The 15,013-nt window shown below is 40.1% G+C and overlaps 1 protein-coding gene across 7 annotated transcripts in view; it reads right to left on the bottom strand.

Annotated features, from left to right (window-relative positions):
• SYNE2 (spectrin repeat containing nuclear envelope protein 2) overlaps nt 1-15,013 on the bottom strand; it is a 257,594-nt gene that overhangs the window by 134,324 nt on the left and 108,257 nt on the right. For all 7 annotated transcript variants that reach the window (XM_034767822.1, XM_034767824.1, XM_034767818.1 and 4 more), the window contains 8 exons: nt 12,311-12,466; nt 10,495-10,760; nt 6,696-8,817; nt 5,192-5,514; nt 3,982-4,126; nt 2,428-2,643; nt 1,747-2,012; nt 806-974 (listed from right to left, as the gene is read on the bottom strand). In XM_034767822.1, the coding sequence (XP_034623713.1) occupies nt 806-974; nt 1,747-2,012; nt 2,428-2,643; nt 3,982-4,126; nt 5,192-5,514; nt 6,696-8,817; nt 10,495-10,760; nt 12,311-12,466 (3,663 nt within the window). The remainder of the gene's footprint in view (nt 1-805; nt 975-1,746; nt 2,013-2,427; nt 2,644-3,981; nt 4,127-5,191; nt 5,515-6,695; nt 8,818-10,494; nt 10,761-12,310; nt 12,467-15,013) is intronic.

The raw sequence follows: 15,013 nt of genomic DNA, 5'->3' as shown, positions 1-15,013 counted from the left end.
CTGCCCAAGCCAGCACTACCGGCTTTGGGCAGCCCCCGTGCCTCCGGACCCCAGCCGCCGGCCGGGCACTTCTCCTCCCCGGCTCCAGCTGCTCTGCTCCGGCGGCACAGGGTCCGGAGGCACGGGGGCTGCCCGAAGCCGGTAGCGCTGGCTCGGGCAGCTTGGCTCTTAAACAGAGCCGAAGTCTGAGTCCGGGGAGGAGCAGAGCAGCCGTGGGAGAGGAAGTGCCCGGCCGGTATTTTTCCTGGACATGTTCGGCTTTTTGGCAATTCCCCCCGGACGGGGGTTTGATTGCCAAAAAGCCGGACATGTCCGGGAAAAACCAGATGTATGGTAACCCTAAGACTCTGTATAGACATCCCCTAAAACTGAAGGAGGTTGAGGTCCTGATAATGATCTCACTTACAAACATTTTACACCAGTGTAATCCATTGACTTCAGTGGAGCTACTGCCAAAATACACTGCAAGAGATCAGAATCAGCCCCTTCGAAGATATCCTTGGGCAGGATGGGAGGAATGAGAAGATGCATATAAGCTGAGCAGCCATTTCTAAGTGAGACAGGATTGGCTGAGTCCCTCCTTAGGGTCAGAACAGGCCTCTGTAGCTGTGGCACATGATCAGGTCGCAAAGCTCTAGCTGGTTCCAAGCCACGTACTTTGTAGAGCCAAGGATTTGGTCCGCATCCCACTGTGCTTATATATTTTGCCACGGATTTCAATGGGAGCAGGCTCCAGCCCCCTGTGTGAAATTTAGTATCTAAAAGCAGAGACCAGCTACATACAATGTGACAGTCTTCTACTCACCTCCAACCGTGCTGCCTTTTCAGTAGACTCTTGTGACTCTCCATCACCCAACAAAAATGAGGCCTTTTGTAATGAACTCCTCACAGCATTTATTTCTTCATTAATCTTGTCTCTTTCCTGAATCTCAGACTGCACAGATTTTTTATGTTTTTGAGCCTTTTGAGATAGCCTTAAAAAAAAGAAGATTTGCATTGGGAAAACATTAATTATTAGTCTCAATATTCATTAGAAAGTGAAATATTCCAAAGAGTATTCTGCAAAATTAAATGCTGATATTTAAAAATATACATTTAGAACCAAATCTGTGCCTTAAAATGCATGTCTATATTTTGGCGTGCTTACTTTTTGGTACTTAAGTCACTTTTGACTTCACACTCTAAGTTTCTTTACATATGAATCTTCAGATAAAAGTAAATATAGTATGTTTAGTCAAGCAAATTGGGTAGGTCAGCCATCTAACTGTCCAATTTAGGCTTGACATAGAGCTTACACACTTACAGCTGAGGTGTAGAGACACAGGCATTGAAAAGTAAGTGCACAAAGATTTAGACATCAAAGAGCAAGCATGAAGAAACACAAAAGTGTACAATTTTGCTCACAGATTTGGTAACCAGGTTGAGATCCCTTTGAAAATCTGGTACATGATGCAGTAATGAAGTGATAAAGATAAAAATTTGTACACAAATACACAGACGGAGGCTGATTTTCACAGGTGCTGACACCTGCAACATCCCTTCCAGTCACTGGGAGCTGCAGGTCCTCAATACCTCTAAAATTCAAGATTTTACATCCTTCACATAATTTTAGCCCATATTTGAAGTTCATTAAACTTTTTGAAACATTTTCTTAGTACGAAGAAAATGCAAGTGAGCCAAGTAAAACATTCTGCTATTAAGTAGTTCTGTGTAAGATGTTTTTGCAGTGTAGTTTCTTGTACGTACTTTTTACATCGATCTTGCATTGCATGTATCTCGTATCGAATGGGAACGTCTGCTTTTCTCTCAGTGCTTTCAGGCACATTCAGAATGCTTCTTATACGATGAAGTAGTAAAAGCAATAACAGTTGCTCTCTGTCCATGTTTTCCTCATAACAGTCCACATAGTCTAGCAATTCTAAAAGTGCATCTGTGGAGGCCTTCTCTTTCTCTTTAGGACTTTCCGGTAGTTCTTCCTGAAGATTATCTAGAATTATTGCTTGCCGTTCCACCTAAATAAAGAATACAAGTATGAGATAAAGTGCACTTTCTTCAGCATTTCACATTATATTATGTCCTTGACATGCATATCAAACTCACACTAACAGCAATGGGAGCTCAGTGTGTGGACTGAGAGCTCAAGGCTTGATCCTGCAGGGTACTGAGCACTTTAGTTCTGATCCAACAAAGCACATAAGTACATGCATAGTTCAAACCCAATGAGTAGCCCGACTGAATTCAGCAGTTCAGTCTATAAATGTTTACATTAAGAAAAGGTAATAGATAATGGGACAGTCAGATGGTGTAAACTTCAGGGGAGCTATACTGATTTTCACCAGCCAAAGATTTGGCCCCGTAATCTTCTTTAAGCATCCTGTTTTGTTATGTTTGTTCCCAAAATATTCTACAACCCATTAAGCCACTTACTTCTTCATTGACAAATTTCCATTCCTGTTTTAGCTCTTCGCAGTTAATCTCCCATTCTTTTGCAGCCTCGAGCAAACCAAGCCACTTTCCACACAGTGCGGACACAATCCTGACCAGCGTGCAGTCACTTCCTTTGCACACCATGCTCAGGTCTCTCGAGTCCCATCTCAACATCATTAGATCCTCTTCAGCCGAAAGAAGGTTAGAGACCAAAACCTTGATACAAATAATAAACAGAACAATATTGTATATCAGGATATCTAATAAAACAACTCCTTACATGATTAGTCTTCTGGGATAAATAACAGATACTTTGTTGTCTGATGCCTAGATACTAAACCGATAGCCAATTTTATATCGGATAACATAAGGCAGACCAGGATAAACCAGACAAACAGAGAGAACTGGGCAAGAGTTTGGAATATATAACAGTGGAAACAGAATTTGCTTATACAATATCTACTATAGAGCACCAGCCTAACCACTTTTTACTTTATCCTCATAGTAGCATCGTGATAGCCACCTAGCTAAGGTTCAACATCTCTAACATCTCTAACTTCCCCAAAAAGAAACCAATCCACTTGAGATGTCATATGCCACATCTCATTTTGAGTAAAGTTTTTCTGGAAGTTTTAAAAAAGCTCAAAAAGAGAATGTTAACATTATTGGGTGAAATCTTGGCTCCATTTAAGACAATGGCAAAACTTCCACTGATCTTCATGGGGCTAGGATTTCACCCCCAGCATTTAAGAAGGTTCCTTATACACCTCTACCCTGATATAATGTGGCCCGATATAACACAAATTCGGATATAATGCGGTAAAGCAGCGCTCGGGGGGGGCGGGGCTGCGCACTCTGGTAGATCAAAGCAAGTTCGATATAATGCGGTTTTGCCTATAACACGGTAAGATTTTTTGGCTCCCGAGGACAGCGTTATATTGAGGTAGAGGTGTATTTGACTTTTTGAACATTCTCCTTTTTTTGGGATCTTTGTTTTGTTAGTCCTGCAGAGAAATGCCTTTTACCAGGAATAAAGGGTGGGGGGTTGTTTTTATTTTCTGGGGGATTTTTTTCACAGGAGGAGTAATTATTGGGGAATTACAGATATAAAATATAAAAAGCCTGTGATGGGGTGTACAATACAACAGTAGGCCAGAAAAGGATTAAACTAGGGATTTTTTAACACAGCAATGTGAACAGGAGGCCAGGCCTTAGGGAAGTAGGAGGGAAGAAACAGTGATCTCTCTCCCTCTCCTCCCATTCCAAGGAGAAAACAAGGTCAAGGATCTTCTGGGTCTAGGCCCCAATCAAGAAGCATGGAGGAACTTGTGCTAAAAATAATACATTTGCATGGATACAAAAGTATCTGAAACACAGATAGTTTATTTGGTAAACACTATGATATATACATCATATATGGCCCGTTTAAACCTAACCTCAGGAAAACATAGGCCTATTAACTCCACTTCTACTCTTTGTGTTTAAAGACCTAATGAGTCTGTTTGGATCATTGTTTTGTACAGGGGTTTGTAGCTACTTCAGAGACACGCTTACCTTGCTTTGTTCCAAGTGCTCCAGAGCTTCCTTATAAGACCTTGGAATTTGGGACAAAGATTGTCCAAGAATCTTTTCCAGTTCATTAAGATTAGCACATACCTTCTCTTTGATTTTTGTGTAGCTTTTGTATTTTTCAAAGCACCTATGAAACACAATTAGCAAACTATTCAAACTTTACCATAATTCCTCCTTGCCTCAGTTTTAATGCACAGTGTAATATTAATGTAACAAACAGCTCTGAACAAATATATCTTTTAAAGCAATACTTGCCGAATATTTTAGGTTTAATATCAGAGATACCTCAAAAATTGAGGTATACAATGGCCTCCAGATACCAATTATTTTTTTTCTTTTACCCACCACCCTATTGCAAAGAAATAATTTATATGAACATCTACATACACAATTGGTGTGTGTGTAGGACCTGAAGACTTTCGTGCTCTCCTGTTGCTCAGCCGGGGAGCAGCCCAAAAGAAGAAGAATTCAACAAGTCCTGTTCCAAGAGTTGCTTTTCACATTATTATTGACATAATCAAAGACATTAGATCACAAGCAAAGAATTAAACAAACAAAAAAAGCAAAAAGATAAAATGAGCTTTCGGTACACGTATCTGAGGGCCGGGAACAGAAGACACTGTGTTTTGCGTGTTGATTTTGCCTTGACTATCTCCAGTTACACCTCTACCCCAATATAACGCAACCCGATATAACACGAATTCGGATATAATGCAGTAAAGCAGTGCTCCGGGGGGGGGGCGGGACTGTGCACTCCGGCGGATCAAAGCAAGTTTAATATAATGCGATTTCACCTATAACGTGGTAAGATTTTTTTGGCTCCTGAGGACAGCGTTATATCAGGGTAGAGGTGTACTAGAATGGCCTGTGAAAGGAGCATGTTAGGCTAACTGCTGTACCAGAGGCAAAGCCTCGGATTATGGAGATGCTCTGTCTCCCTGTTTGATCCCTGCACCAGACTCAGTGCTGGCTGGTATACTAATTTTAATATATTCAAAGCAAATGCTTTATACATTAATTTAAATATGCCTCGTCTAGAGTAATTTTCACACATTAGAATAGCATCTGGGAACAGCATGTATTTGCACGTTTTTATTAAACTATAAGGATCCATCACAGTAAAAACGAGATTCCACATTTACTGTCAATCATCTTCCTTGTATCATTGCGTACATAGATCACTTAAACCTACCTCTGCATATCAGTTCTCTTTCTTTGTGCCTTCTCCCTTAATATTGAATTCTTAGAGACTAGCTCACTTAAGGTATTTTTCAGTTGTGATTTGGCACTTGGTTTAATTATGTTTTCCAGTTTGGAGGTCAGATCCTCTATGTCTGCCTTTGCAGACTCAAATTCTTCTTGTTTCCAATGTAGAATTTGGCAGGACTCTTCTAGGCTACCAAGATCAACTTTTGCTGAGAGAATTCTGGCTTCATATTCAGTGAGGAGATCCACAGCCCTTTGGACAGCTTTGGTATAAAGTTTAACATTCTCATGAGCTTCATCTATGGCATTCTGAAAGCATTTAAGAGACAAAATGATCAATCAAGAAAAACTGCAGGACACAATGGATTGCAAAACGGCCATTTCAGAGAAATGACATGAGTCGGCCTGGCAGGTGATGCTCTCAGAGGCCACTGGGGGTATGTCTACGCGGGGATAAAAAAACCACCGCTGGCCTGGGTCAGCTGACTGGGACTCACAGGACTTAGGCGCCAGGGCTGAAAAATTGCTGTGTAGACGTTCAGGCTTGGGATGGAGCCCAAGCTCTGTGACTCTGCGAGGATGGAGGGCCCTAGAGCTCATGCTCTAGCCTGAGCCCAAACATCTACACAGCAATTTTTAGCCCCATGAGCCCAAGTCAGCTGACCCAGACCAGCCGGGGGTATGCCACAGGGCTTTTATCCCAGTGTAGACGTACCATGGGACAGAGTCAGGAAGCATGGTAAGTACACGACACTTTCGCGCCAGCAAGTCATAGCAGAGTGTTGCAATCTTAGAATGACTGATCACACTCACAGTCGCAAGATGAGGGCTGAAATTTCAGCTGTTGCCAAAGTACTGTGGGGTGGGGGCGGTAGGGAGCAGGGCTTTGTTAATGGAAACTGCATTCCTGACTAAGGAGTGGATGAAAGCCCTAAAGCCCTCACACAGACTTGGGAAGGAGAGGATGCCTGTGCATATTACCCTTAGTAATGTCCATAAAGCAAAAGAAAGCCCACATGTGTATACTCAGGGCTGCTCTCATCTACCCAAAGGGGCCATAATCCATTCCCAAACTGCACTTTTCTGTGACCTCTCCCAATCCCTTCCACACACTCAAATATATGTGGCTGGGGATTCCCCCAAGCCAGGGAAATGACAAGCAGGGTGGATATGGCAGCTTTCTGCTCCCTGTATGCCACTGGAATGGCGCAAAAGAAGTGCAACAGGCCAGAGAATCTGGCACTGTTTGATTATAATAAGTTTAACACAAATAATTTCTTCGTTCATTGGCATCATGATCTAAAAAGTAACCAATAATCCAACCACTCCTGAGACGGCTATGAGGGTTTCAATCTTAATCAGTGACTTGATTTAATAGAGTATCTACAAGTCATGAAAATATTAACACTGTAGTGAGGATACCCCTGGACAGATAATCAAGTCTTACAAAAGGATGTACAATCTTATTTACTCTTACTAAAGATACTTACTACACGGGAAGCAATATCTGTCTTCAGCTGTATTTCAAGATCTTCCAGTTCATCTAATTTTGCTTCTATACCAGCAATAAAATAAGATTTTTCTTTTTGCTTTTCTTTCTCTTTACCCATTAGATCTTTCAGGGCACAAAATTCTGCTTGCACCATGTCTCGCATTGCTTCACAATGCATCTTTTCATACTGAATTTTTTTCATTTCCAAGTCTACCAGAAGAGGCTCCTGAAACTCAGATTTAATCTTCTTTATGGTATGTAATGTGCATTCCAATTTGCTCTGGAAATCTTGTTTATTTACATACTCTGCCTGAAGATCCACTATCATGTTTTGGAAAAATTGATGCAACTCATCAATATCTTCCTCCAGTCTCTTTATTTGCTGTGTCTTAGCCTCTTTGAGTGATACATCAAAGACTTCATTTATATTTAATTGATTTACTGCCTCCTGGATTAAGTACCTGATTTGTTGAACTCTGTGGCACAAAATTTGTGCCGATATAAAATTGGTTTCTGTGGAAGAGCCAGGGCTATTTGTTAGTATGTCAGCTTCATTCTTTATACTGGATGTCATGGCCTGGATTTCATTTAGCAATGCTTGATGCCTGTCATATTCTATAACAAAGTTGTCAAAGCATTTAATCTTCCCTTCAAGTTTATTTTTAATCTCAAGAAATAGAGTTTGCAATTCATCAAGGTGTGAAGTGTCCCAATTTAGCCTTATAAAGTCAAATATTTCCTTGTACTTCGTTATTTGTATCAAACTAGATTGAACAGCTAAGGTTCTCTCTTTAAGCACATTGAGTTTATCCTTAACTTCTTCTTTTACACTTAATATTTCCTCTCTCTCCAGTTTCAATACATCACACCATAGATCATTAAGCTCCTGATGCAATGAAGTTATTCTTTCAGAGAGATCTGTGTAGACAGCTATCTTTTTTTCCACTGTATGGCATTTATTCTGGATTAACTTCTGTATTTTCCTAGCTCTATTCCTAAGGCATCTTAATTGGTCAGTTAGAAATAATTGTTCGAATATGTTTAGCTCCCCATGTGAGTGCTCACTCTCTTGGAGATGTGATGAGATGAGACCTTCCATCTTCTGTATTTCCTTTGAAAGCTCCTTTAAAATGACATGTAAATTGCCTAGCTCAGAGCACGTGATTGTTTGATTTATGTCAGGAATGGTCAGTGTCTCAGCACTTTGAAGCTGGCTGTGAACTCTTTCTATGTCTGCAATAAGCCTCTGCCTTTTTTCCAGTTGGAATTCTAGCTGTTGTAATCTTTGAGCTGATTTTAAAACAAGCACCTGGTATGAATTCTGTAATTCTTGTAACAGGGCGCTCAGGTCAGTAACGTCCTCTGGATTCAAATCAGGAATGATACATTGGGTCTCATCAGCCAGTGACACAATAGTAGACTCTTTGTCTATAGCTGCACTGTTCACAGCCTTGAAATTTCTGATCTGTATTTTAATATCATCTGGGAAAAGTGCTGCCTTCTGATCAAGAGAAAACAATGAATCTTTGACCCATGATATATTCTCTTTCATCCTTCTCATGATTTCGTATTTCTTGGGATCACAGCTAAGGAACTGAACATCCTCCTGAGGAGTTTGGTGCTCCAATACTTCCAACTGATTCTGCAAATCATTTATTGAATTTTCCAAAGTTTTCTTTTCTTCCTCACTCCAAATCCTTTTTATCTGCAGCTCAGTGCTTCTTTTTAACAAAGAAACACTGTGTTTAATGGCTTGTAGCTCAGAGGTCCAAAATACTGGACAATTGGTTTTTTGTCCATCTGGGGAACTCAACCCAGCTTGTAAGTGCTGCTGGTGCTCTATCAACTTTTGAATGTCCTGTGCTTTGTTCATGAGAAGGTTAAATTCGTCAATTTCTGACACAAGTTGATAATGTTTCTTTTGCACTGATTGCTCTATGTGTTCCCACCATCGCTCAAGTTGTTTCACTTGGCTTTCTGTTAATTCCTTATCTATGCACGTCAGATACCTAGATAAATTATCTTGTTCAGTTTTCAGCTTGTTTAAAGTGTCTCTCTCCTTCTGTACTGAATCCATACATTTTTTAATTTTCTCCAGAACTGTGTTGCTCATAGGGCCCCTGTCAATAAAATTATCAAGATTTAAAACAATCTTCCAGAATTAGAATTAGAAGAATTAGACACGTTTTTAAATGATAATTTTGTTGTATACCCACCAACCAGAAAATTATTCACTCAGAAAAGTAATCAATATGCATTTTCATTTTTTTAAATTTTCTTACCCTGGTAATCCCAGGAAGAGTTGACTAACCTTTCCAATTACTGCAATAACAATAACTTCCAGTGTATGAACTGCATAGGAATAATATTCACTAATGTAATGTGTGCAGTTCTTTAGAAGAGTTATCTTGTAGCACACTTTCAAAGCTAAACAAAAAGTAAACTTCAATAACAATATTAAATCAGTTGTGGGTAAATTAACACTGTTGTATAGTAACTTCCAATGTAAAAATAAATGTAAAAGTTTGGAATCAATTATAGGATTCCCATTTATTGAGGCTGAATCAATCTATTTGATTAAATCAATAAGACTTTTGCTCCTAAGACTGCTTTTGAAAATCCTACCTTAAATCCATTTAATAGTTTATATTTTAATTCAATTCTGGGCAACCACTTAAACATAAACAAATAATTCCATAAGTAATTTTTAAAGTGTTTTCAAATAAACTGGCTCATTATTATGATTTATAGGTTAGTTCCATACCTTGAAGGCTAATTTGAAAAACATACTAAATATGAAAGTGTACTGGTTATCTTTGGCTTAGTACTGGCAGATTTAGAATCTTAGAATATCAGGGTTGGAAGGGACCTCAGGAGGTCATCTAGTCCAACCTCCTACTCAAAGCAGGACCAATTCCCAGACAGATTTTTGCCTCCAATCCCTAAATGGCCCCCTCCAGGATTGAACTCACAACCCTAGGTTTAGCAGGCCAATACTCAAATCTTCTGACTACAGAAAATAACACTGTCCCTATCAGTTAAAGTTCATTTGCAGAATATGAAAATATTTCAATAAACAGCAAATGGGTACCTGATCTTCTTAATGTGTCAGATTTTTTTTAAATAATACCTTTTACCTCCTATTTTTGTCATTTGTTAACAAAGAAAGATGGTGATCTATTTTGTATCTGCCATGACTTTGGAAAAAATATTTTAATAATACAGCACTTAGATAGTAAGTTTTGCAGGGTAGGGACCATCTGTTTGTTATGTGTCTATAAAGCATGTAACTCAATGAGGCTAGGATCTCTAGATGCTAGCATAGCAAAAAGTAATAAATAATAATAATAGTTTTCATAGCCATTGTTACGGAAGTGCTCTAGATGCAATGGAATGTTATTACCAATATACTAATTGGTTTGGACTAAACCAATTTTTTGCTCTGTCCTTATATAACAGGGAGGGATAGCTCAGCGGTTTGAGCATTGGTCTGCTAAACCCAGGGTTGTGAGCTCAATCCTTGAGGGGGCCACTTAAGGATCTGGGGCAAAATCAGGACTTGGTCCTGCTAGTGAAGGCAGGGGGCTGGACTCGATGACCTTTCAGGGTCCCTTCCAGTTCTATTAGATAGATAAGTAACTTCAGTTAAATCGATACAGTGCCATATTCAGATTTCAGTTATACCAGTGCATACCTAGAGTAACTTCATTTAGGTTGATTTACATCAGTTACACTGATGTAATAGAGATCCAAGTGTGGTCCCCATAGAGTAAACTAAAAAAGTTCCTTGTACTTACATTTTTATGTTTTCTTTTTCTGTTGATAAACTTTTCATTGAAGACTGAACAGCAGACAGATTTTCCTGATAATCATTAACTAGATGATAATGGTGTTGCTTAACCTTCTTAATGGCTTCCAATTCTTGAAGCAACCTGTCCCAGCAAGAAACCATATATTCTGTGCTTTGCAGGTTTGATGTGCTCATTTCTGTTGTGTTGAGTGACAACTCTTGCCTCAGAGACAAAGCTGTGGCTCTCTGTTTTTCCAGTTCAGTGTATAAATTCTACAGTCACATCCACAAACAGTGAAAAAAGAAAGAGAATTAAAGAGAATTTTCACCATTTTTACTTCCTACTGTCTTTACAAAATATAGTTAAAATTGCAGATTTGTGTACACATGAACACACATGCATGCTCAGTTACATGTGAGCATACACACAGATGCACATAGGCACATGCATGTACATACACACATACCCACACATATACGTACAATTGCACATCAGCAGACAAGTATAAAACAGGTATATTTGCATGCAAAGACAAACATTTACAGATATATAGTTTATGCAGATGGATTTACACAAACTATGTTTTCACACAGTTGATCATAGAATCATAGAAATGTGGGGCTAGAAGGGACCTTGAGAGGTCATCAAATCCAGCCCATTGCACTGAGGGAGGACCAAGTAGACCTAGACCATCTCTGACAGATGTCTGTCCAATGGTTTATTAAAAACCTCCAACGGAGATTCCACAACTTCCATTGGAAGCCCATGCCAGAACTTAACTACCCATACAGTTAGAAATTTTTTCCTAATATCTAGTTTAAATTGCCCTTGCTGCAGATTAAGCCCATTATTTTTTGTGGATATGGATAACAATCACTGAACTCTATAAAATAGCTCTTAATATATTTGAAGACTGTTATCAGGGCTTTTCTCAAGACTCAATGTGCCCAGTTTTTTCAACCTTTCCTCTTAGGTCAGGTTTTCTCAACCTTTCATAATTTTTGTTGCTCTCCACTGGACTCTCTCCAATTTGTCCACGTCCTTCCTAAATTGTGGCACCCAGAATTGGACACAGCATTACAGCTCAGGCCTTGCAAAGTGCCGAGTAGAGCCGGACAATTACTTCCCATGTCTTACATACAACACTCTTATTAATACACCCCAGAATTATATTAGCCTTTTTCGCAACTCCATCAGGTTGTTGGCTTATAGTCAATTTGTGATCCACTATAAACCCCAGGTCCTTTTCAGCGCTATTACTGCCTAGCAAGTTATTCCTCATTTTGTAGTTGTGCATTTGATTTTTCCTTCCTAAGTGAAGTACTTTGAACTTGCCTTTACTGAATTTCATCTTGCTGATTTCAGACCAATTCTCGAATTTGTCCAGGTTGTTTTGAATTCTAATCCTGTCCTCCAAAATGTTAGCAATACGCCCCAGTTTGGTGTCACCTGCAAATTTTATAAGTATACTCTCCACTCCATTATCTAAGTTATTAATGAAAATATTTAATAGTTCTGGACCTTTGACTGACCCCTGCGAAACCCCACTAGATACACATGCCAAGTTTGACAGCAAACCATTGATAACTACTCTTTGAGTACAGTCTTTCATCCAGTTGGGCACCCACTTTATAGTAATTTCATCTAGATCACATTTCCCTAGTTTGCTTACAAGGATGTCATGTGGGACTGTGTCATCAGTCCAATGTAGAATGAGACTATATGCAACAGTTTAATAGTTTTGTGATTAGCTATATTATACCACATTGAATAAACTCAGCTATGTAATTAGTTACGGAATGAGTTTGCTGGGGTTCCATACCTCTATCTCTTTTAGTTGCTCATTTACTAACACAACATCCAATTCTGCAGTTTGATTTTTCAGCTCAGCAACCTTTTGTTCCTCCCCAATATATTCAGCATTTCCTTGGGCTTCAGGAAGAAGCTGTTTCTGGAAAACCATTTCCACATTTGAACCCTGGAATGTAAAACAGAATTTTTCATTCTGCAATATACATAACAATGAAGGATCTCTACTTTTATTGTTTCTACTTAGCCCCATGTGTTCCAGCTATGCCCAAATCCTGCCACTCTTTCCTCCACGGCATCTCTACAACCCATTCTTTTCTTTCTGTCCCTGCAGCTAAAATTCTCATACAGACCCTTGTCCTCGCCTGCCTGGATTATCTCAGCCTGCTCTTCTATGGTCTCCCAGGTCATTCACTAATACAGTTCATACAAGTGCTAAGATGTTGCCCATCATTTTGGTGATGTCATCACCACTTTGAATTCCTCCTCAGCTTACCCTCCTCCATTGCATCTTCTTCAGGCTATTTATCACTGTCTTTAAAGTCCTGCTTAACTCTCTCCCACCCTACTCATCTGCTCTTGTTTCACTTTGCTCCCAAACCCCCTTTGTTTAGCAGTGATGCCAGCCTCAGCACATCATTTGTTTCCTTTGTCATAACCATCTCCATGCTCCCCATACATGGAATGCCCTTTCTTGACCATTTGCAAGATCACTATCCTCTCCATGAGCTGACATGGGACGTTTGAGGAGTATTTGTGAATAGTCTATATACTGCGGTTGATAGGGAGGATGGCCTTGTGCTTAAGGCACTGGACAGGGAAAGGGGTTTAATTCATGGTGCTGCCACCAACTCCTTGTATGACCTTGGGTAAATCACTTAAATCTCTCTGTGCCTCAATTCCCCATTTGTAAAATGGAGCTAATACTACTTCCCTTCCCCAACCCTTTATTTAGATTGCAAGCTCTTCAGGGCAGGGACTGTCTCTGACTAGAAGTATGTACAGAACCTAGCACAATGGGGCCTGGTATCAGTGGGAGATTCCAGGTGGCACCATAATATACATAATAATACAAATATCTACAACACTGTATTACTAAGAGGTGTCCAAGTATCACCTCGGCCATCTGGTTTATCTATTGTACCACCACCCACAACTCTCTGTCTGTCTCTGCTTATATTGTGAGCTCCTCAGGGCAGGGACTGTGCCATCTGCCCAGTTTGGAAAGTGCCTTGCACATAAGTTGCTATCGGAAATAAACAAGATAATAACAACATAAATTAAGACTCTTCTTGTTCCCTTTTCACTGTGAACCAAATATATCCAGTCAGGAAAATCAAATAACCAGGGAACTTTTCCATTTACCCTAACTACCCAGCTACAGCAATTGTATCGACTAGACAGAAACACCAAGTTTCATCTTAAAAGGCCCTGAAGGACCATGAAATTGAAGGAAATGAAAAAAGTCAGCTAGCTGTCAGAGAGTAAGTGTGAAGATGGCATCATCAGACGGAACATAAGTCAAAAACATGAAAAAACAAGTGAAATGAAAGTAGGGAAAATGCAGTGTGGTATTATATGGTGTACATTTCTCTTCATATGTATGTGGGGTTTCAGGTACTACACATGCTGAGGCCCAGCCTAACACAGCCAGACAGGGGAGTAATTCCTCTCCCTCAAATCTCCCCTGCACAGCAGAGTTAGTGCTCCCAACACTGCTGTGTTAGGAAAAAGAAGAAACAAGTAATCAAAAAGCCTTAATCAGACATGCTGACTAATAATTACAGTATTTCAAATGACAAGGTGGTGAACCCTACAATTACAAATAAATGAGGCAAACGCAACTATGACACGTAAAAGATGACACCGGGCAAGGTTATGGTAAGGAAGATGATTTACATGAAGAAGCAGAACTGTAATTTTGTCATAACAAATGTTTTGAAAAATTGCGGTTAGTGATGGATTAGCTCTCTTCTTCTGACTTGCGCTTTTTACATTGCTGTATATGTGGGATGCACTAGCTTCCTGTCGAAGTGTTGGTTTTGATCTATAAAGCCCTACCTGGTCTGGTTCCTGGATACATATAGTAAAAGACTACGCGTCTCTTCCTATGTACCAGTCTAATGCTTGAGATTGACTGATGCCCTTCTGCACTCTCAATGGAGTAGAATCCTGTGGGACACAAGGCAAAATATTCTCAGAGAATGGTCCCCAGCCCTGGAATTTGCCTTGTTTTGGTCCAGCAAGCCTCTGTATATAGTGAGGCATTTTCTGGAAATGGATTCAACAGGGAGTTTTGCTCAGTTTTATTTATGTTTGAATGAAATCTGGGCTAGATAGTGGTTTGAGCATTGGCCTGCTAAACCCAGGGTTGTGAGTTCAATCCTGGAGGGGGCCATTTAGGGATCTGGGGCAAAAATCTGTCTGGGGATTGGTCCTGCTTTAAGCAGGGGGTTGGACTAGATGATCTCCTGAGGTCCCTTCCAACCCTGATATTCTATGATTCTCAGTGTCCCACAGAGATTATGACCCAGAGTAAGGAGCAGTGCATTTTTGCACTGCCTCAGGAGCAGCCCAAGAGGGAAAGTCACACTCTTCCTCCCAGCTCCCCAGCTGCTCTAAGGAAGGAACAAAAGTGCACTGGTCTATACATCTGCCAACACATCTGTTGCAGCAAATACATTGTCTCAAGGGCAGTGGGGGGGGGGGTGAGGTC

This window comes from Trachemys scripta, chromosome 4 (assembly GCF_013100865.1).
Source record: "Trachemys scripta elegans isolate TJP31775 chromosome 4, CAS_Tse_1.0, whole genome shotgun sequence".
NCBI classification, from domain to species: domain Eukaryota; kingdom Metazoa; phylum Chordata; order Testudines; family Emydidae; genus Trachemys; species Trachemys scripta.
The sequence above is the reverse complement of the archived record's forward strand: the minus strand, read 5'-3'. Positions and strand labels throughout refer to the sequence as shown.